The sequence below is a fragment of the Olea europaea genome, chromosome 15, assembly GCF_002742605.1.
Source record: "Olea europaea var. sylvestris chromosome 15, O_europaea_v1, whole genome shotgun sequence".
Classification (NCBI taxonomy): domain Eukaryota; kingdom Viridiplantae; phylum Streptophyta; class Magnoliopsida; order Lamiales; family Oleaceae; genus Olea; species Olea europaea.
Window position 1 is genome coordinate 12,448,818 of NC_036251.1, and position 23,935 is coordinate 12,472,752.

Sequence of the window (23,935 nt, forward strand, 5' to 3'; positions counted from 1 at the left end):
CAGTTTTTAACCGACCATGGTTCAAGATCTTCATTTTGTATAATATCAAGAGCTACATTAAAGGTGAAAATATTGTCTATAACAACATTATTTCTTCTCCATAATTTATGAAATAACATATAATTTATTGAAATATCATTATTTTCGAACACTTGTAACTCTTCAGGAACCGTATTTTCAATATCTGATTGATCAATTTTTTCTAATGTGATTTCTTCCAAAATTTTTGGTTGGTTTTTCTCATGAACTTTTATTTTTCGAGGTACAGAGTCTTTTGAACCAATTGGTCGACCACGTTTCGGACGTATTAGAAATTCATTTGTTACAGCAAATTGTCTTACATGTACATCAATTTTTATTGGAATATTTTCTGTTGGAACATGACTTTGTCACTTTTCTTGTGCCAACAAATACATCGGGTAATTGATTTGCAACTCTTTGCAAATGAATGATTTTTTTAACCTCTTGCTCACATTGATTGTTACGGGGATCAAAATGAGATAGGCTTGTTTCATTCCAAGAAATTTTACCATATTTTTCAGGATGCAGTTTTTCCCCTTTCAAAGTTGGAAAAGTTATTTCATCAAAATGACAATTTGCAAAACGTGCAGTAAATAAATCATCCATTAAATATTCGAGATACCTAATAATTGATGGTGAATCAAAACCCAAATAAATCCCAAGCCTTTGTTGGGGACCCATTTTAGTACGTTGTGGGTGGTAAAATGGGGACTTGGACTGCGCAACCAAAAATTCGTAGGTGAGAAATGGTTCGTGATCAAATGCCAGTTGCAAATGTGAATATTGATAATATGCAGTTGGTCTAATACGAACAAATGATGCAGCATGTGATATAGCATAACCCCAAATAGAAATTGAGAGTTTTCTTTTCATAAGTAATGATCTAACAATAAGTTATAAACATTTAATAGACGATTCTGCCGAACCATTTTGTGTACGGACATGTATAACTGAATGTTCAATCACAATCCCGATTGACATACAATAATTATCGAATGCTTGTGATCTAAATTCACCAAAATTGTTAAGGCGAATAATTTTAATTTAGTAATTGAGAAATTGCTTTCATAATTTTATAATTTGAGCAAGTAGTCTAGCAAATGCTACATTCCTAGTGGAAAGTAGGCAAACACGCGACCACCTAGTAAAAAAATCAATTAATATCATAAAATAACGATATGGTCCACATGGTGGGTGTATTGACCCACATATATCACCATGAATTCTTTTCAAGATAGTTGGAGATTTAATATTGACCTTTATAGTTAAAGGTCTAATAACTAACTTGCTTTTCGAACAAGCTACACATGGTTAATCATTAGGTAAAAGAATTTTCTGGTTCTTTAAAGGATGTCCATGTAAATTGTTTATTATTCGACGCATCATTATACCTCTTGGATGTCCAAATCGATCATACTAAAATATAAAACTTTTTGAGTCAACGAACTTCTAGTTCGCGATATTATTTGATTCAACCATTTTTATAAATGTATAATACATGTCAAATGGGAGTGCATAAAATTTTTCTTTATCTGCTTCTGACTAGATATAAAAGAAGTTATGCAAAGATATTTGATATTATTTTCTTGTGTACATCCATTGCTATGGATATCTTTAAAACTAAACAAATTTCTTCTGGATTTGTTAGAATAAAGTACATCATTAATATATATTTTTGTATTATTTAACAAAATAATATAAACTCTTCCGGAGCTTTTAACGATATTTGATGCAGTTGATATTGTATTGACATTATTTTTTTTTAATGTTAAGTCCAAAAAATATTTTTTGTCTTGAAAAATAGTATGTGTAGTTGCACTATTAATCAAGCAAGTGTTTTGACAATAAATTTGGAAAATATTTTTTCGTACTGATAACGTGTTGTGAAAAGTGAAGAAAAGAGAAGAGAGCAGAGAGATGTCAATAGATTTGTGTATGTTTTATTAAGAATCAAAATTCTGTATTTACTGGGCAGAATCAGGGATCAACAGTAATAATTTTCAGGACAATAGGGATATTATTATCATTTAGAATGAAAAATCATAATAAACTAACTTTTTATAATAAATATTATTTGATAAGAGATTGTATGGTTGAAAAAAAATTAAATGAAAATTAATGGGGGCGACCGGGGAGTTAGTAATCGAGGAAATCATAAAATATCCAAATTCTCCCAAATTTCATTCTGGAATAATCGCGTATTCCAAATACCAAATTCAAACCGCGCCACAGGCTTCCTCTCTCTATCTTCACCCTCAGATTTCAATCCATCGATTATTTTTCGGAATTAAATCCATTAATCAGTTAAAAGATAATTACTGATCAGTTCCATGGCGGAAGAGCAAGCAGAGGTGTCGAATAATGTGTCGGCGGCGCTGGGTCACTCAGTAATACCGATTGTGAACAAGCTACAGGATATCTTCGCTCAGCTTGGAAGCCAGTCCACGATCGAATTGCCGCAGGTGGCGGTAGTTGGCAGCCAGAGCAGTGGGAAATCTAGTGTTCTGGAGGCGCTCGTAGGGCGCGATTTCTTGCCTCGAGGAAATGATATCTGCACTCGCCGCCCTCTCGTGCTGCAACTCGTGCAGAGGAAAAGGAAGGGGGACGGGAATGACGAGGAGTGGGGGGAGTTCTTGCATTTACCGGGGAAGAGGTTCTTTGATTTCAATGAAATCAGGAAAGAGATTCAGGTGATTTTTGAATATATTATTTTATTGTAGCAGTACCGTAAACAAAGATTTAAAAATTTTGTGTTCCTAAAATCGTCAGTGGGGCTGGAAAATTAAAGTAATTAGTACGTGCCTGGATATTAAAAAAAGAAAAAGAAAAAAGAATTAGGGGATTGGGCATAATCTTTGAATTTCAGTGAAACTGGCAGGAAATTTTGGTAAAATGTATGGAAGGTTATTTTTCCTTTAACTTGTAGCGCTTAATTGAAATGATTGAAATTTCTCATACTTCGTTTGATATGATCGTGAAACTAGGGCAATCAGTTTGTGTGTGTGTTTGGAGTGAAAGGTGGGAATTGGAATTCAAAAGAAGGAAGTTGGATGCTAGCTTTGAATTTTAGTGAGGCCACAATGAGGCTGACTTAATTTTTTCGGAAGAACTTGGCACTTTTGGTATGATTAAAATAAAATATGTGCCTGTCGGCACGTGCAATCACCAGGGTATTTAACTTGGAATTTATCTTTAATGAACATGCTATTGGGTTGCACTTATGATAGTAATATTACATTGTTGTGTTTTATCGGGCAGGGCCATCATGCTGTATGTTGTAGGAGAGGTTTATTTGTAAAAATTTGTTTTAATGGAGGAGTTTTAGCTTATTTTAGTGACTGCTAGACACTTTGGGAATTCCTTGTTGTACAATACAGAAGTACTATTGGATTGGCCTATGATACTGTGGTCACTTTTTGGGGGTCCGATATCCTATTTTCTAGGTTCTTAAAAACCTCGTGCAAATATAGGCATCATTGTTTATTTCTCTTTCCCACAAACCTCCACTTTAAAGAAGGAGGAGTGGGTTTTGAGTTTACAGAATATATGGATTCCAAGTCCGATGACAACTGTGAGTCCCTTGGGGGGGTGTGGAACTCCTAAATGTAAGAGAGCATTTGTGTATTATTCCCTATTTTTTTTAATCTCAAACAACATATTTTATTCTTTGCTGCTCAGTCCTGCATGGTTAGACATTTCAAGTCCTTATGATGTCTAAATGCCAAATTAGACCCATCAATCTGATGCAGCAACCTTGTGATTATTCTTGGTGCTATGCATATTTGGTATTCTACATATTAGCTTGCATTTTTCGAAAAAGTATGAGCAAACTCTTCTTCTAATTCTCTTGTTGGATGTGTGGAGCCTAATTATATTGCACACTTGCTCTCCGCAGTTTGGTGTACGGGCCAGCACCCTGGTTTGGTGGTTCCCCTAGGCGAACTTTTTTTAGTGATATAAGGGTATTTTGGGAGGTTTGCATGTGTATTAGATAGTGCTAATATTTCCACTCATATAAGGATATTAGGGAGGGCCTCTTTTCTGGTGGTGTAGAGAGAGACATATAGGCGTCAAGTGTTCGTAACTAATCGCATAGAGAGTAAATGACTCTAAATTGTGTTTTCTTTTTCTTGTATTCATTTTTGTTTTGTGCTATTTATTGCTCTCAGTAATATGGATGAATTTTTTAATCCATAACACTTAAAACATGCACTGATGTATTTTTCAGTTTTCACCTAGATTTGGGCTAGTGCCTCTGTCTCTCGTTTCTCTTTTACCTGAAAATGGAATGCTATCTTGAATTGCAAAGAAACGATCTCTGTTTAAGTATCTGAATGTTTGCCTTCTATTTGAAAAGCCGCTTGAATCATGAAACGCTCACCCAGGCCTGGACCTTATTAATACACACTTGAAATATGCGTTCTAAACCTTGTGGAATTTTCTACTTTTTCAAAATATATTTATTTTCTTCTTGTTTGGAATAGGTCTACCATGCACCTGTCTGTTCAATCGGAAAACTTATTTGATATGCTACTATAATGAGTGGGTTGCCATAGGAGTCGAGTGAGTTTATTCATTGTTGACCCCAGAGGGAAATCAAATTGCAAGTGATAAATTTTGTTGCTTTAGCTGTGAAAGTGCTCTTTTATCTTCCAGTTTTATTAGATTTTGATAATAGGCTTCTTCGTAGTTCCTTATGTACAAATTTGTGTAGGCTGAAACTGAGAGAGAAGCAGGAGGAAACAAAGGCGTTACAGACAAGCAGATTCGTCTGAAGATTTTCTCACCAAATGTTCTCGATATCACTCTCGTGGATTTGCCGGGTTTAACTAAAGTTCCTGTGGGTGATCAGCCATCTGATATTGAAGCACGTATTAGAACAATGATAATGTCATATATTAAACTTCAAAGTTGCTTGATACTGGCTGTTACACCAGCAAATTCTGATTTAGTCAACTCAGATGCTCTCCAGATGGCTGGAATGGCTGACCCGGATGGTAGGTTCCTTTTTGTATTAAGAATTTTGCCACTGAACGGAATTTTTTTCATTTCAAGAATATCATTGCTGTTGAATTCAAAAGCTCATGCATCTAAGTTTCTGCTTGCAGGTTATCGAACAATTGGTGTAATTACTAAGGTGCAATGTGTTTACTATGAAGATGTCATCCATTTAATTGCCTTTTGATGTTCTTATACTTTTATCTACTTTTCTGAACCTGGCTTTTATGTTTTCTTTACTGCTTAAGCTGGATATTATGGACAGAGGAACTGATGCCCGCAACTTTTTACTTGGAAAAGTGATCCCTCTTCGACTTGGATACGTAGGTGTTGTGAATCGTAGTCAGGAGGTAATAGTTATACTTTCCCTTTGACAGTGTTTGTTTTCTTTTTGCCTTGTCTTGTTTCTTTTTGTAGACTTCTGAGTTGGTTGGTCATTGTTGTGCTTAAACAGGATATATTAATGAATCGGAGCATCAAGGATGCACTTATAGCTGAGGAGAAGTTCTTTCGTAGTCGTCCGGTGTCACACTACTCTTCCATTATTAGTTGATATCTCATCCTTCATTATTGATCACTCTGCTCACAGAAATATTTTCTGTAGGTATATAGTGATCTTGCTGATCGTTGTGGGGTCCCTCAGTTGGCAAAAAAATTAAACCAGGTACATAGACTGAGATGAGTTCTCATGTACCATGACTTTCAAAGTAGATGGCCTGGTTAAGAAAATGCTCTTCTTTTGATTAATTTGGTCTCTGGTAGAACATATTTCTGATTAATGTATTCTATCTCACATGCAGAGAATAATGCTTTCTAGTGCATGATACATGAATGGTCTAATCAGCTAGTTATATATGCTTTCCCATGTGGAGGCATACTCCTTAAAGGGTATACACATGCCTATAAAATGACTAATGGCATACCCTTTTTGTTGCTTAATTTGCACGAGACTGCACATAATTGCCATGAAACTCGCTGCGATCTAATATTTGATTTGGAGAACAACAAATGTTAATGATTGTTTATTATGAAAGTTTTTTTTTAATGTCAGGATATGACATTATCTTTTTCTCTTTTTATGCAGATACTTGTACAACACATCAAAACGATTCTTCCAGGGTTGAAGTCACGCATCAGTGCCGCATTGGTTTCTGTTGCAAAGGAGCACGCTAGCTATGGAGAGATCACTGAGTCAAAGGTTTCTTCTTATATCTTGTTCGATGATTTTTGCTTGAATTTATTGGGCATACTAAGTGGAAGAACCTTTCGTGTAGGAAAGATAATAAATTTTATGCTTTAATTTTTTTCTTGCTGGTCAATTATCCTTAATAAGTGAGTATTAGCATTTGCAAACTGCTCACAGTTTATGCCATAATCTAGGACTTTTTGCATTGAGGTTAACATTTTTTTCCACTGCGATCAATCTTCAGAATGGGTTCTTTGATGTTTATTTATTATTTATTAATTAATTAATTATTTTTTTACTTTCCATTTGTGGCAAACAGGCCGGTCAAGGAGCGCTCCTACTGAACATTCTTTCCAAGTATTCTGAAGGTAATTGGCCTCTATTCTTCTTTTTCCAAACATAACTGTTCAATTATATTCATGTTCTTAGTTGATTCTTCATTGAACTCCGTAATGTTTGCTTGTAGGGCTATAAACGTTATATCCTTAACGTGTCTCATAAATGATCCAAACTGAACGTGACTTGTTTTTGAACGTAATAGTATTACAATGTACTGACATACTTAAAGTGTTATCTTATCTTTTAGCACAATAAAGCAAATGGATCACAATAACCATTCGTTTATAATCATAAATTTTCCCCCGATTACTAGTTCCTCTTATTAATAAAAATTTCTTCTAACATTCTGCAAATTGAGTTGCGAATGAGAATGTATTTTTGTACTTCACATTCAAGTTAGCCATGAATAATTTATTTTAACATTGAACAAATGAACAGAAATGTCGTATTTGGGCTCATGTAATAAGGGATCTGAACATGACCTACTTCCAACTTTTGTTAGCCTTAATTTCACATGACATCCTGTCCCCAAATAATTATACTTAATGATAGCACTTATAGATGGAATTGCTCTTTTTGTTTTGGAAACAGCATTCTCTTCGATGGTAGAAGGAAAAAATGAAGAACTGTCAACATCCGAGCTGTCTGGTGGAGCAAGAATCCATTACATTTTCCAAAATATATTTGTAAAGAGCTTGGAGGTTCGTATTGTCCATTTGAACATTGCTGACATGGCTCGTTTTTCTGAGATTGTGGATTTTATTGTAAATTATTTTCCAACTAAAAATGGTGAATGTGGTTGAGTGTTTATAACCAGTCCTTTATACGATGTACAAGCCATCACTGCAAAAACTATAGTTGTACAGATAGAGAGAGAAATACAAAGATTTTGGGAAACGGGAGGGTAAAAGGTATACTAAGAAAATAAAAAGAATGATTCCAAACATTAAATGAAAAATAGCATTTGCTTCCCCAGCCAATGGAGGCACTTTGGTGAATTGCTTACGAATAAAATTTCTGTAAAGGCCATTTAGATTTTTTGCCCTTCGTTTTTTACTGTGGCAGGAGGTTGATTTCAAACATTAAATGAAAAAAACCGTTTCCTTCCCCAGTCAATGGAGGCACTTTGGTGAATTGTTTATGAATAAAACTCTGTAAATGCCATTTAGATTTTTAGCCCTTCGTTTTGTACTTTGGCAGGAGGTTGATCCTTGTGAGGACCTAACTGACGATGATATCCGCACTGCTATTCAAAATGCAACTGGTACCAAATCTGCATTGTTTGTGCCTGAAGTAGGTTCTCAATACCAACAATCTATTTTCACCTGTGCTGTACCTTTGATTTTTCAACAATCTGAGTGCTCTCTTTTTCTTTTCTTTTCTTTTCTTTTCTTTACTTTTCCTTTATATTTTTAGGCCTTCTATCTGATGTTTTAGCATGCAAAATGCATCCAAACTTGTAGGTTCCCTTTGAAGTTCTTATTAGAAGACAAATAGCTCGCTTGTTGGATCCAAGTCTTCAGTGTGCTAGGTTCATTTATGACGAGCTAATAAAGGTACATCTTGCTAATAAATTTCTCATGCATTTTAGGCTCATTTATTTTTGCACCTGGTCATTAACTTAATGCTTTCTATTAGATGAGCCACCGATGTATGGTCAATGATATGCAACGGTTTCCAGTCTTAAGAAAGCGCATGGATGAGGTTATAGGTAATTTTTTGCGAGAAGGGCTTGAGCCTTCAGAGACAATGATAGGACACATTATTGAGATGGAGGTACATGCGACTCCTTTATGGCTTTCCGTCTTGTATTTCTGCAGTATTGAGATACGTACCTTCAATGAATAGATTTCAAGAGCTGCTTGGTGTAATCTGCTAGCGTTGTACAGTAAACCTATTTCAGCGATTCTTCTTTCATGAATTGTGGTTAATTTCTTCATTCTTGTTTCTTTTGCTGATTTCATAAAGCAATCCCTTTCCAGGCATAGTGATATTCGGTGCGAAGTACACAACTATGAACCCAACATTTTTCTAAAAGAGAATAGCAACTTCACTCTCCATCTCTCTTAACACATTGCTACCCCCTCCCTTCTTCAGGTTTTGGGTGCAAAATACACTTTTGAGCCATCAATTTCAACCATTCTTTTCCTATCCTATGGCTTGTCATCATTTTTAATATTGATTATTCTAGATAATGTGGAATTGATATGTACTTCACTTGCCAATTTGTTGTGATCATTAGAGTTTACCTCGTTGAAGTCTGAATTTGGGGATAGACATATTGTCCTCTTTAACAGTTTAAGCTTTTAGATGAATTGGTTAGCGTGTTTTATGACTCATCTGAGGCAAGATCTTATTGTTGCATAGTCTTGTGCTAGACAATGTCTATCCTCACAGAAAGTGCATAGACACTTTACAAAACGACTTCTTCTTTGAAGAATAAAGAGGGATCATAAAAGGGCTGGTCTTCCTCGGTATTCCTATAATCTATAAGGATATTAAGAACCCCTTAATTGAAATAGAAAATTTTAGGAGAATTAGACCGGAATTTTTTTTCAATCATTTGGATCCCTTTCCTTTTGAAATACAAACATGTGAATCATTGAAATATGACTTGGGTTCAAGTCTTGCAGCCATCCATTTTCTGAATGTTGTGCATATGTTAGATCTTTGATGGGAAAAATGAACTCGGCCTGCACGTGAGGTGTGTGTGGAATGACAAAATGAATACATGTGGCCTTCTACTAACAATTTAAACTAAAGTCTACTTGAGGCGAAACGAGTTGAAAATAAAGACTTATCTTGACCTAGAAACTGAAAAGGGTATTCTGAGCAATTGCAATAATCGGGTTCATTGATATTCTTGGTATACGATGGAACTGTTTGATCTTAAAGGAGATCTTCTGTAATTTTGCTAGTTGTATTATTCACATTCTTTCCATTTTTTTTAGTTATTATCTTTTTCATTCTTATCTGCTAGAAGTTTCTAAAGAAGAGGACTTGAATTTTTCATTTTATTGACGTTTTATTATTATTGAATCAGAAATATATATTTTCTTCCTCCCATTTCTTCTTCTCTTAGATTCCTTTCTTTGTTATGTTTTCACAAATTGTTAAAAAAAATAAAATAATTCAAGTTTGCTCGGTAAATGTTTCCTTCGGTTCTTTTTCTTGTTTGATGCAACCCTTTTTTTACTTTCTGCATGATTTATGATGCTAGAAATGACATAAATTTGCTCAATATTTTACCTCTTGTTGCAGTTAATAGTGCCTTAAGTTGTGTTGGATTTTATGCTCAATATTAAAGAGATGAAAATGAAAATCAACACAAGAATTTTTACGTGGTTCGGCGATGTGCCTACGTCCACGAGAGCAAAGCGGAAATTTTTTTATTCAGTTGTGAAAAATAGGGTTACAACATATTTTTATACTAATGCTAGCCTGGGCTCATATAAGACTTTAATGCCCGTACAGAAAATACCCTTGTACCATACTGCGGGGGCGTTGCCCCCGCACCCCCAACCCATTCAACGTCCTTTCGATGCGCTCCGCTCCTCTCACTCCACTTCGCTCCGCACTGGCATCGACCCATTTGATCCAGGGCCTATGTTTCACTCTATATAAGCCACATGCACAGCAAGTTGTTTTAAGTTTTTTTTTAAGGTAATTTATAGGTAACTCATCTAATTATTGTGCTTTTTTCTGTCTTCTGTAGATGGATTACATAAACACTTCTCATCCCAATTTTATTGGTGGGAGTAAAGCTGTAGAAATGGCAATACAACAGGTCAAGTCCTCCAGGGTTGCTGCAGTGATTCCCAGGCAGAAAGTAAGTATTTACTTGCCTGAACCGACCTATTTGCTATTTGTTTGCTTAATAAGATTGCATGGATTAATTCATGTTTTGCATTTCTCAATTAGGATACAGGAGATTCAGACAAAGCACCAAATTCTGAGAGAAGTGTGAAATCTCGTGCTATTCTTGCCAGGCCTGTGAATGGAATAGTTCCAGAGCAGGTAAGTCTTCTATTGGTACCGGATCCTCCTTGGAACCCACATATCTTCTTTGTCCTCCAGTGCTGTTGACTTTCTAAATAAAACTTTTGAATTTTTTGTTCTAGTAATGCTATTTGTTTTTTCAGTCTTTGCATGACAAGCAGGGTGTTAGACCTGCTGCAGAAGTCGAGAAAACTGCACTGCCTGGTAATTTTTCTCTCTTTTTGTTTGAGAAAAAAATTATTATCTTGTGTTATTATTCCCAAATATATTGGGAATAAAGCTTAGTTTGTTGTTGTTGGATTCTTTCTCATTTGGCTGAGCTGGCTATGGCCGCCCATCCCCTCCATTGGGGCCAACCTGTTTCTCTATTAATCACTTAGTGGCAATAACTATCATGAAGACCAAATGATGCAATATTTTATGCTTAACCAGTAAACAGTTCTAGTTCGACCTGGGGAATATCATCAATATTTGGCGGCTATGACAATCGCACGTCTGTTAGAGAGAATTCGACTAGCAAGCCATTTAGTGAACCTGTTCAGAGTGTGGAGCACAGTATTTCAGTCATTCATCTGAGAGAGGTATGTTCGTGGGTTATCCTTTCCAGAATATTTGTTGGATTTGGTCATTGAGATTTATGTCTTTGTAAATGGGCTAACAAGTTCTGCACTGTTTTTCTTGAAGCCCCCTGCTGTCTTGAGGCCTTCAGAAACTCATTCAGATGATGCTATTGAGATTGCTATTACCAAGCTTTTATTGAGGTCATATTATGACATTGTTCGGAAGAACATTGAAGATTCTGTACCTAAAGCAATTATGCATTTTCTGGTAATTGGTTATAGTTTTATGTGAACTTTTGACTTCATTTTCTCTTGTTTTGCTTTCTTTTAAATTTTTAGCCATGGATTTACAGCCTATTTGATTCCTTTTAATTTACTTTAATTTATTTTCTATGCTAATTTACAACCATACATTCACACAATAAAATATTGTAAATGTAAACCCAAATTTTTTTCTTAACCACTCATTCTGAAAAAAAAAAACACTATGTTTTTTTAATTTTTAAGGCCGCCAAACAGGGGCTTAACCACCATAACTTGTACTATTCACATAGGTGAACCCCCGTTACCCCACCCAAAATAATAATAATAATAATAATAATAATAATAATAATAATAATAATAATAATAATAATAATGATAATAATAATAATAATGATAATAATAATAATAATGATAATAATAATAATAATGATAATAATAATAATAATGATAATAATAATAATAATGATAATAATAATAATAATGATAATAATAATAATAATGATAATAATAATAATAATGATAATAATAATAATAATGATAATAATAATAATAATGATAATAATAATAATAATGATAATAATAATAATAATGATAATAATAATAATAATGATAATAATAATAATAATGATAATAATAATAATAATGATAATAATAATAATAATGATAATAATAATAATAATGATAATAATAATAATAATGATAATAATAATAATAATGATAATAATAATAATAATGATAATAATAATAATAATGATAATAATAATAATAATAATAATAATAATAATAATAATAATAATAATAATAATAATAATGATTATAAAAGAAGAAAAATGAAGTGGGTAGGGGGTATTTTTTGTGTGAAAGTGGATTGGTAGTGTGTACTCATTATAGTTTGGTCTTTAAAAAATATTGCATTAATTCACCAATATGTTGTTTGAATTTGGAATAAATGTTTTTTTTTAGCAGATAGCCTTTTTATTTTTGAAAAGAGAATTTGATTATTCTCCTTGGATATGTACCTGTAAATGCTTGCAATCCGATTTCTGCGTTTGCAGATTTAAAGCTATCTACAATACTTTTGTGGTTTGACTATCATTGTTGTCTCTTCATGAATAATAATATCCCTGAGTTTCTGTAACCCGGAGGGGTAACTCAGTGGTCAGACCTTGGGTTTGCTCCCAAATGGACACCAGTTTAAGTTCCCTCAGGGCCACTGAGGTGAGTGCTCGGCTGTAAATTTTAGGGTCCTGTAAGATTAGTCAAGGTGCGCGTAAACTGGTCGGACACTCATGGTTATCAAAAAAATAAAAAATAAAAAATTATCCCCGTGTTTCTGTGCCCGTTTCTATCTCAGTTGTTCAAATATCATTTATGAGTGCCATCATTTTTATTTATTTTTATCCGTCTTCCAGGTAAATCACACAAAACGTGAGCTCCACAATGTTTTTATCAAAAAGCTTTACAGGTATATTCTATTTTTAAGAATTTATTAGTATGGTCCATAGGATGCCCAATGGAACTTCAAAATAGTACTTGCATCTTGGTGTGTACGAAAGAGGAGAGCAGCCTGTGGCCTTTTTGTACTTAAATCTTGACTAGTAATTGGTTCAGTTGACGGTGTATACGATATATTTGTCATTTACAAAAATTGTTATGTTCATATGTTAATGTTATGTATGGAGCAGGGACAACTTGTTCGAAGAGATGTTGCAGGAACCTGATGAGGTAGCTACGAAAAGAAAGCGTACTCGAGAAACCCTTCGGGTTCTACAGCAAGCTTTCCGGGTAAGTGCTTGATTCTTCAGTTACATAGAAGCGCTCCATCAATTTTTCTCTATTTTTTAACTTGTATAGTAGTGAGCACCATTGTCTGATTCTTTCAGGAATCTTGATGTGCATATTTATGGTTTGTTGGTAATAGATTTTTCTAATATCATTTTCAGCCACACACTTTATGGAATCCACAACTCTTCCCTTTTTTTAATCACATTCTCAAAAAGGATCATTTTTCCCTTCGAAAAATCTGTGCCAAACTAGCTTTTAATGTGGATATCAGCATGTCTAATCACAAAGTAGCAGTTTTCTTTCTAGATGAATGTTCATTGAGACTTGCTCTGGTGATTATTAATTTCATTCTGACCTTGATTTAACTGATAGGGATGAAAGTACACATCTTCCACGATTGGCTTGTGAGAACGTAATTTTGGATGTCTTTGGTGGGCTGAAGTTATTTTTAATTAGGCACCCAAATGCATTTGTGCGTTGAACATCCCTGATTTTCTTCTTTCCCAAAAGGACTTATGTCGAATTTGTGTTTTTCTAGTCCTGCATATCCTCTTACGTCAAATTCTTCTTTATAGTCCCAAAGACGACTTAAATGATCTGTCTACTTTTGCATGTAGACATTGGACGAACTACCGCTTGAAGCTGATACAATTGAGAGGGGCTACAACTTAAGTACTGATCCAACAGGCCTGCCAAAAGTCCATGGGCTTCCAACCTCATCTATGTATTCTACTACCAGTGGTTCAACTGAATTTTATAATTCTCAGTCCAAAAATCCCAAATCCCGCAAGTCATCACATTCTGGTGAACTACACTCACCATTTTATGGAAATGCAGATTTTAATGGTGGGGGACGAAATTCTATTCCGGGCTTTTATCCAACAGTCGACGTGTAAGTTACTTGAAGAATGCGTCAGACCAAGTTCTTAGATTCTCACATTCATTTGATGCCAGCATTCTTGCTAGATGGAGGACCATACTTCATAGAACAAGTGTGGATGTTTTGGAAAAATTTTTCTTTCAGATGAACACACTAAAATTTACCATATTTTTCCCCTCAACACGGTTAATTATATAAGCATGGCTTATCAAATGCTCCAATAAGAACAGAAGCAATATCTTCCCTCCTTTAGAGGTATGCTGCAAATTTTTACTGCTTTTTTGGGGTGTAGCAGATGTATCTAGTTCTTTCACTCCTATAAGTCGGCTCACTTTGCTTATTTTACATTTTATCAATGACATTTAGCGTCGCCGGTATTGCATAGTGCAAGGCTTCTTACGAGGCTTGCTTATAATACATGTTTTATCAACTAACAGTGGTACGCTTTTTTAACGATGTTTTGGGAGTGCAATTAGTCCCATATTCTGATTGATGTATAATTGTCATCTTGTTTACATGCGAAAATTTTGTTGGAACCTCTGTACTGATGTTCTGTGGTTCAAATTGACATGTCCCATTCAGAATTGTTGACTCAACTTTGGCTGATCAGGCCAAGTCACCATTAGATTCACTGTATGACATAACCCTGTATAAATTTTGTTGATCTACCTCGTTTAAAAGCTAAGATGAGATAAATTTATTTATTTAAATTATGTCTCCATCGCTTATCTTTACGCACCGGCTAGAGCTATTTTTTTTTTTATTCATGTGATTTATTTTTCATAAATGGTTGATAATGAGAGTTGAATAAGTTTGATTTGTCTTTATTGATGTCTTGGAAATGAGGCTAGAACCTTGTACCTTTACTACTGAATTCATTTTGATGTAACATTTTTTACAATTAATTTGCAAGTACAGATTTTATTTTATTATTATTATTATTATTATTATTATTATTTTTTTTTTTTAAAATTGAATTGGTACAAAAAGATAGTTGTTTTCTTATGATTTATTGTTGCCAAATATTGTTTTTGGCAATAGCTAATTATATGAACAGAACTGTTTTTCTGTACAAATTTTGTAGAAAAAAAAATCTATACTTACAAGCATTACTCTCTCTCTCTCTCTCTCTCTCTCTCCTTTTTTTTTTTTTTTTTTTTTTTGGGGGGGGGAAAGAGGCAAAAATTTTGAAGGTGATAGGTTGATTGAATTTATTTATGTTTGAGCAAAAATAAGATGCTAGCATTAGAAATGGCAATTTACCCGGTTCTATCCCGCCTCGGATGGCGTAAAAAACCCGTCCCGTGATTTATTATTATTATTATTTTTTTAGGTGAAATATTTTGTTAATCGGCTAATGTTCACCTTGAACATGAAAAAAAGCTCTTCACGTCCAGCTTAACATAATCAATTTAGAATTAAGATTTTTCATAATATTTCATTTCATCAAACCATATTTCTGATCTGGAAATAACAATTTTCTTTAAAATAAAATTGCTTCATGTGAAGGTAAATTGTTCTGTTATTGTCAGCATGCCATAAAATTACAAATTTCGCAATTAGTCTTTCCACTCTCTCCTGTGCCCACAAGGTTTGATTCTGTGGCACATTAGTTTGGGTAGACTTATTCCTTGTATTGAAGCTTTAATTTATTTAAATATTTATCGTGCAGATTTAAAAAATAAATATCTGATCATTTCAAGCTTTCAATTATTGAATTGAATCCTCTATTTCAATATTTTTCGGACATGCTATTAGAACAATAAGTAAATGATTGCCAATAATTTCAAGCTTTGAATTATTGGATTGAGCAATTACACGTGTAAAAGAATTTTGGAAAAAAAAAAAAAAGGGGTCAGCATAGGGGGCAAGCACCCGCCCCGCCCCAGTTGGAAGGCAGGGTGGGAAAGGGTATGGGGGAAACGCCATCCTGTCTCGAATCCGTCTCGTTGCCATCACTAGCTGGCAAACACACACGAAACAGCCCATAGCCAAATAGCGATGTCTAATGTTTTGTTAACATTGTTCTTAATCGAGCATCCAAACTTGAAACTTGGAAATGTCTGAATTATGCAACAATTGGTAGTAAAATCTAGATATAGCAATGGGACGGGTTTGTGCCCCGTTCCGTCTCGTCCTGCTCCATCCTAGACTAGGCGGGCGGGAACGAGGCAACTTTTTGTCCTGTTTAATTTTTTTATTTTTTACGTTTTCAAAGTTTTGAGTTATGTTATTATTAGAGAATAAAATACAAATTCAAAATGAATTTTTAACGGGTGAACTGTTTAGAAATAAAATTATTTTTAATTTTTTTCCTTCAACGGGCAGAGCTGTTTTTTTTTTTTTTTTTTTTTTTGCCATCACTAGTAAGATCCAAAATACTTACCCCAGTCATCCTACATAGCAGACCCAAATTTAAAAAACTCACCCTCAATATATATTTTATTGCTTTAATATAATACTAATCTTAAATTATTCTACAAATACGATTTTTTTTATAACTAATTTTCAGTATTCTAATTCTAAAAGGATGCATTGGTCAAACGACACGATCAGGGTAACATCGAAACATCGTATGGTAAATAACTGCATGCAACCCTTGACGCAAATAAAAGAAATTAACCATATGCACCCTTTGCGAACAGTTGCATTCCCTCTCGATTGTCATCGTTCAAAATGTATATATAATACATTGGCCACCATAATCTGCATAATTATTTCTTCTTAAGAGACACAGATATAGATTGGGAATATGGATGCCGAATATGGTGGATGGGGTGCAGGATCGGTGGCGACAATGCTGTGCATCATTTTGTGTTTGATATTTCTGCCGCTAGCGATGGGGCCGGGGTCGCTGCAGCCGCCACCCTCATACGCGTTCCTCATTTTCCCCGTCTTGATGGCTGCCATTCTCATTTTCCTCACCCAGGCTTCAAAGAATCGTTAGTCTGTTCAATTCTACTGTCACATTGAAATTTGTACACAACTCTTTTTATGATGGTTTTGTTATTTTAGACACAAAATTTTACAGATATTAATGGCTTCTTCTTTTTCATATTTACGATTATTGTTATTTGATGTATAGAACGAAACTGTAGCAACCCGAAAGGCATCGATGGCAATGTGCGTGAGATCAATTATTCCGGTCATAACCCAAAATGGGATTCCCCATATACACATTGTGCCATGTCTCCAAAAATATTATACAAGGAAAATAAATGGCTATCTACATAAAAAAAAAAAAAAAAAAAAAAAAAAAAAAAAAAAAAAAAAAAAAAAACCTACTTAATTTACAACTAAACAGAACCTTCAATCCAAGGGGGATAAACTGGTACATTTCCTCCAGTTGTCTATCCAGTACACTAAAAATCTTCTCCAAGAGTTGCATCGTTTATTTATCTATTGAAGTTAAAAGTTTTGTCTAACACCCAGATTGTATCTCAGTACTATAAACAAAAACATCTCAACGGTCAGCATCTTCCTGAATCTCGATCATGTACCGGGCCAGTCAGTACCCATATGTGAATCGACGTCAACCTGCAGACAATAATCTTAAACATTATAATAAAAATGCTAAAAGTTTCTCGTTCAAATGGAGTCCCAATTGAATGTTTACTACATAATACTTTAGCTTCTTTTTTCTTTCTCGAAGTGTCCAATCCTTGTACCAAACATGGGATAAAGGTACAGACCTGCTCACAGAAGTTTGCTGGAATATCGAATTCTGTGGCTGAAACATTTGCAAGTTCTTCAATTGTTTCCTATTAAAACCAGAGGTCTTGCTAAAATCAAATTATAATTATCAAAAAGGGTCATTTAACTAATGAGACGTGCCCAAGAAATTGAAGAATCCAAAGCATCCACTCAGCTCACGAATTTGCATGCAGAGATGCCTCCTTTTAATGGGGCATGGAATTTGCTATATTCAATATAAACCTGAATGCAGTTACGTTGGCATGTATTTCGCAAACATCATATACCAAACAAATGGGAAGTTCAGTTCTTCATTTTTCTTATCAACATAAACTGTAAGTATCCAGCATTCTAAGATCTTGCCATATACTGTTTACATGGATGTTCCTCAAGATTGTTGGGGGTGCAGATGGGAAGAAAAATATTGAAGCAAACAGGCATGTTTGAAACCCCACCAAAACGGAGAAGTTTTGAACAGAACTATCACCTGTTCGTCAAGGTTGACCGAAGAATTTCCTATTCCAATGGAGGAATCTTCAGTAATTCCTTCAGTAGTTTCCATCAAGTCCTGAAAAATGAAAGAAGTGAAATCCACACTGAAGAATAAGGATTGCTACCGTGAAGCAAAGACAATCATTTGACTGCAAGAACCATCAGGACAAGTTGTATCAAGAGCACTCCTTTTTGAAATGCAGATAAAAAATAACATTGATCAACAGAGGCTGTCTTGACCAAGCGTGAGGCGAAGCATGATCAGAAAGACATCATGCACTCCTCTACCCAACTGTTTCCCAGATGGGGCAACTCTCTGGTTCTCCCTTTGCTGCTCATTCCCAGTTTAAGATTTCTTGCTTGTCAAAACATAATAAATTTCAATAAAGAGCACCACTGCAAAGCCCATCGTAACCTAGCAGAAGTATAATTTTGGTTACTTATGATATTGCCCAGAGTTTGTAGCTTTGTGCCATGCACTTCGGATGAATATCTAGACCATCAAGGATCCTCTCAACATCCTTATTCTTTCTTTACTTTTTTTTTGAGCAGATACAAGGAAACTACTCTACTCACTGCTGTGATAACAGTACATAATGGAGCGAGATTTATATAAGCTCATGCTCCCCATTCTAGACATATAAATAATCAAAACTAATCATATGAAAAGATCCTAGAAAAGGAGCAGCTGAAAACATAATTTTAGGCAAATATCTGATTCTCTAGGTGAGGTTGATATAAGCTCATGCATTCTACACATATAATCAAAACTAAACATATAATAAGATCCTTGACAATGAGCGGCTGAAAACAAAATTCTAGGCAAATATCTGATTCTCCAGAATATAGATCCAAATCCTGGTCTGGCCATTCTTTACTATGACAAGATGGCTGCAGAATGCGAACTCTGGACTTGCATGGTAAGAAGTGAGTCGGTGTTGCCATCAAAGAGAGTTTACCAAAAATAATGTACTTGAGCGAATTTCTAACAATTTTTCCAAATTGAAAGTCCTTGCTCCATTATTGCAATATGCACAACCTAGAACGCATGTGGTCTCAATCACTATGGGTTTGCAGAATCCCAGATTTTGATAAATCCACTTCATTGATAGCTTCTTATGTAACCAGAGATAAACTGGAGGAAGACTGTATTCTAGGATCATCTAACAAAATGATGATTCCAGGAGCAAAACTACCTAGACGAAAAAAATATAATAACCAAATATGGAGCAAATTTGAATAAGCAATAGTCAATCGAACAAACAGTTCCTGATCCAACTGCAGATAGATCCATTTCCCATTACAGTTACCCAGGCACTTTTATAACCATTATATGTCCTTTTCGCCTAACATTTTATAATATCTAAAAAGAGGGAATCGATGTCCTGCTGAATGATATCATTGAAATATCTTTCTTCTCTTCCAAAATTTATTGTTTTGATGGGGGAGTGTCTGGCAAGTCTTGTTTGTTAGCGATTCATCTTGTGATGTCAGAAATTCAGTCTTGGTTGTAAGCTTTGTTGTCAAGCTGATACTGAAATTTAGCCCCCATTTGTTTCCCATTATTTGCCCATTAAAATGAAAAATATGACCGTTATTCATCACATCAAGTCACCATATTTGACTTTCTATTTCTTGTGTGGGGCCCGTAACGACTATATTTTTCATTCTCATTTTTACATTAATATGTATCAAACGGAGCCTTAATGGGAATAATATCCTATATGAAGTCGTGTATTGTTAATCCCTGTCTTTCAAAACATGTGTTGGCAAGTCACAAGATGCCATCACGTATTAACTCAGTTTAAGCCAAGATATGACATGACTATCTGTGCCAAAGTCAGTATTACTTTTGAAGAGAGTGTTGCTACCTGCGCAGTTGGTCTAATTGAAAATTTTGCAGACTCCAATAGTGCAGGTTGTGTCTGTTCTGGGGTTCTCTGTCCAAACAAAAGAAAAAAACACAGTTTATTTTAAAATTACAATTGCGAAATTATATAACAAAGTAAATTTTCATTCACCCCTTTTCTTCAAACAATATTCAACCTAGCTGCATCTTAAAGTAATCTCTTATATATTAGTTTCCATCTGCATCTTAAAGTAATCAATCTCCTATATATTAGTTTCTTAGTTTCCATCTCTCAATCAGAATATCTTTCAAAGTTAAAGATTCCACCCATCGCATTCTACCATCTAAGACAGATTATAAGGAAAAAAATCTAAAATCCATAAATAGTCAAATAATTGACTGATTAGTATCTCCTGAAGCCAGCGCCAAAGATCTCAAATCCTGTAAGTTTATAATAGATATTATCCACACACAATTACCTCCTCATCCTGGTTGTGATAGGAACTTTCAGGTTCATTGGCAGCAGGCTTGATCTCAGGAGTTTCCTGGTGAATTTATAGACGTCATAAAGGGTTTGACAATAAGGTAAATACAATTCTTCCCCCGTCATGACAAAAATGATAAGTACTAAGCATCATAAAGGTGAAGTTTAAAAAATGAGCAGAATCTTCCCATGTAATATTATTTATTAAGTGAAGAAGAATAGGTATAAGTTGAGCTGCTTCTCAGATACTCACTGGCTCACTTTGATCAAATGATATTTGCCTCTGTCCTTTTGTAAGATCCCTCAGAGTTCCCTAAAAACACAACTAAGTAATGAGAAAATAGAATGGATTAAAATATTAATAGATGTTAATTTCATCTCTAACTAAAAACAATAACCAAAGTGGATAAAGGGATCATATACCTTGTTCGCCCACATCAATCCACAAGCATTGCATAAAGTTCTAGGACCTGCTGGCCCCCGCCGCATTGCTGGAGTAGAATTTTCAGTAACCCCACAATGAACACATCTACGTAACCTATTAAAAGAATGAGAAATGACAGGTCCATACAAAAGAATGAGTAAGAGAAGGTCACAATATAACACTAAAAAATTCAGGGGCTTCGTATTTTCCAGAACTTTTCTAATTCCTGAAATTTGAAAGAAGATTGTTACTGGGCCGTCAATTAAAATTAGTTGGGGCTTGTTTTTAATTATATTTATCATTAAAATATTCTAGAAGTAAGCAACATATCCATTTCTTCATAGACGAAAAAACTAAGAAGCAGAGCGACCATGGGAGATAACTGATGCACCTAGGTGTTCTGAAGAAGAAGATGCAGAAAATTGTTGCTATGTTGATATTTGTCAACTTAAATTACCCAACAGATGATACAGACAAAAATACAATGGAAACAGCTGCCGAACAGATTTTTCTATCTGCTCTTCAAGTTCGAGATGTTGTATTCAAAAAGAAGCCACTTGTTAAAACATTAAGTATCATACTATAGTTCCTTGGAAGGTTCAACAAGAATGCATTTCCGTTTTATAGAGAGAAAATTACAAAAAAGGGCTGGCACGCATAAATTATTGCAACCACGAACCATGATATAGAATGCTACATGCTAAATGAAGAACAAAAGTAAAAATTGGGACATGAAATGTTCTAAAGTATGATAAACAGGGCGTTGAATTAAGGAGCTATTATCCAGTGAAGAATATCTCCATACTCACACTGGTTCTGCACGAGAAGTGTCGTGGCCTGAAACCCAAATATCATTCGATGTTTTGGGACTCTCCTTTACTGAGGCAAATTGGCCATTTTTACGGTGCATCCTGACAGATAATTCAGTCAAACATAAAAATAATAAACAAAGGCATATTTTGTCGAATGTAATTGAATAAAGAGCAGTTTCCTATAACTCAATGTACTCCACTCAAGTTTTCCATTCATTTTTGTTAAGCAAAGTAGGAACACTACGGAGCAATAATGCCTCGCCAAAGTTCCTCTCCCATTGTAATTGACCACAACAAAGTGCAACTTTCTAAAGTTCCCTTCTCGACTTTCGTCAATGTCAGGATTTAGCCAAGGAACGTTAGCCAAGAATGCTCATAACTAAACAAACCAACCATGGCAGAAATTCTCTTATAGAGCAACATAATGAAAATAATAGCATATAGTACTTTTTAGGTTGCTATAATACTTTTTAGGCTGTAAATAGAACTCACTTTTGAGCAACTTCTTTTCGGCAAGTGTACCTAATCTTCTTCTCAAAGCATCTTTCTTTCCGCTTCTCACGGAACCTAACAAGAGATGCAATTCTCTGAGAAACAGTAGGACTCAAACCATCATCTACAGCCTGCATTCCATTTCACATGGTAAGAATAAAAGTACCTCAGTAGATTTTGTCCATAAAAATTAAATTAAAAACCATAAACCAAGATATAGTCAATACCTTATTATTCTGTCGTAACAGAAATTCTGAGCTGGATACACTAACAGGCATTTCTTGGCCACCCAAAAGCAACAACACTGCTTGCACCTACAAATTTTTTATATACACAAACGAACTATATCACCCATAGCATGCAACAGTCAATCAATTAATCTATCTATCTACCTATTTACACACTCATTCAGCTGATATAATAATCATCATCAATAAAATAAAGAAAAACACAAAAAATAGCATAAAAGCATGAAATTCCATAAAACAATCCAAATGAAATCAATTAATCAATCTATTTTATCCATCACTCATTCAGCTAATATTAAATCAATTTTCGTCAGTAAAATAAACAAACAACAAAGAAAACTAGCACAAAGGCATGAATTCCATAAAACAATCCAAATGCAACAGTCAGTCAATTAATCAGTCAACTTATGTAACTTATCCATTTATTCACTAATTCAGCTACTATTACATCAATATTCTTCAGTAAAATAAACAAACACGCAAAAATAGCATAAAAGCGTTAAATTCAATAAAAGATTCCATTAATACCAATGCTCACGCTGAAAATTATAACAAAAATCAATTTATTTATTTTTTTCAAAAAACCTTTTCAGGAGTGACGGCAGGAAAAACATAAACTTCCCCTTCAAAGGATATGGTGAGCTCACTAGTCCTCGATGCAGGGGTTCTCGATTGATAATTTACAGGAACCGCCATTGGTGCCGACATTTCCTCACTACTACTCATCTTCTCCTCACCGCCGCCACCGATATCACCGGCTTCGAATCCTCCGCCGTTGTCATGCACTCGTATTGGCATGATCATATAGTCCTCACCGTAAGCCCTCGGTTTCATCGCATCCATTTATTTATATATACACATATGCATGCATGTATATAGTTACATACACATATATGTCTATATCTGTGTGTATACTGATTGTATATGTGAAAAAACGGAAGACAAATTCGAACCCTAACCCTAAGGAAACGGTGTACAAAATTGTCGAGACAATGATTATTGTTCAATTAAAAATTGATTTTGAAGTAATTAAAATCTGATTATGAATAAGTGATTATTGTGTCAATGGACGGAAGAAAGAAAAGTACCTATACTACAAATTGGGGGAAGCAGAGGAAATCACGGCCGTTCGATTGAAAAGGGATCACGTGATGGGGACTGAGGTGGGGCCCAGTAACGGATAGAATCACGCGACCGGTGGGGTGGCGGAGGTTTTGTTTCTGTTTGATTCGCTCACGTGTCAATTAAAGATCAAACGGTGGATTATGGATCCTATTTGTATTTCTTTGATAAATTGAATAGAATAAAATAAAAATGTAATGTAGATAAGAAAAAAAGAAAAATGAGAAAGGAATGTGTTTTTGGGCTTGTTTGAGTTTTATATGTGGTTGAGTTAATAATTTGATTGA

The 23,935-nt window shown here is 34.6% G+C and overlaps 3 protein-coding genes across 4 annotated transcripts; 2 read left to right on the forward strand and 1 right to left on the reverse strand.

Moving 5' to 3' along the window:
• Nucleotides 1–2,172: 2,172 nt before the first annotated feature.
• Nucleotides 2,173–14,616, forward strand: LOC111410204 (dynamin-related protein 3A-like). 2 transcript variants are annotated; one of them, XM_023040444.1, is made up of 21 exons: nt 2,173–2,711; nt 4,736–5,018; nt 5,130–5,158; nt 5,268–5,369; nt 5,474–5,542; nt 5,624–5,683; nt 6,104–6,217; nt 6,525–6,573; nt 7,136–7,245; nt 7,745–7,837; nt 8,008–8,100; nt 8,183–8,320; nt 10,260–10,373; nt 10,466–10,561; nt 10,687–10,747; nt 10,976–11,124; nt 11,228–11,371; nt 12,780–12,832; nt 13,053–13,152; nt 13,770–13,876; nt 13,990–14,125. In XM_023040444.1, exons 1-21 carry the CDS (start codon nt 2,352–2,354, stop codon nt 13,994–13,996), a joined length of 2,331 nt encoding a protein of 776 aa, XP_022896212.1. In that variant the 5' UTR covers nt 2,173–2,351; the 3' UTR covers nt 13,997–14,125. The 2 variants fall into 2 exon arrangements, with proteins under 2 accessions (XP_022896212.1, XP_022896211.1); XM_023040443.1 differs by having other exon boundaries at nt 2,174–2,711; nt 13,770–14,616.
• A 2,065-nt stretch (nt 14,617–16,681) lies between these two features.
• On the forward strand, nt 16,682–17,000 carry LOC111410206. The gene has a single exon (XM_023040447.1). The coding sequence runs from the start codon at nt 16,785–16,787 to the stop codon at nt 16,977–16,979; it is 195 nt and encodes a 64-aa protein (XP_022896215.1). The 5' UTR covers nt 16,682–16,784; the 3' UTR covers nt 16,980–17,000.
• A 181-nt stretch (nt 17,001–17,181) lies between these two features.
• Nucleotides 17,182–23,594, reverse strand: LOC111410205 (GATA transcription factor 19-like). Its single transcript, XM_023040446.1, has 11 exons — nt 23,112–23,594; nt 22,506–22,592; nt 22,279–22,409; nt 21,784–21,885; nt 20,974–21,088; nt 20,804–20,863; nt 20,546–20,611; nt 20,089–20,157; nt 18,213–18,293; nt 17,725–17,793; nt 17,182–17,569 (listed from the first exon to the last, which is right to left on the reverse strand). Exons 1-11 carry the CDS (start codon nt 23,367–23,369, stop codon nt 17,525–17,527), a joined length of 1,083 nt encoding a protein of 360 aa, XP_022896214.1. The 5' UTR covers nt 23,370–23,594; the 3' UTR covers nt 17,182–17,524.
• Nucleotides 23,595–23,935: the final 341 nt, after the last annotated feature.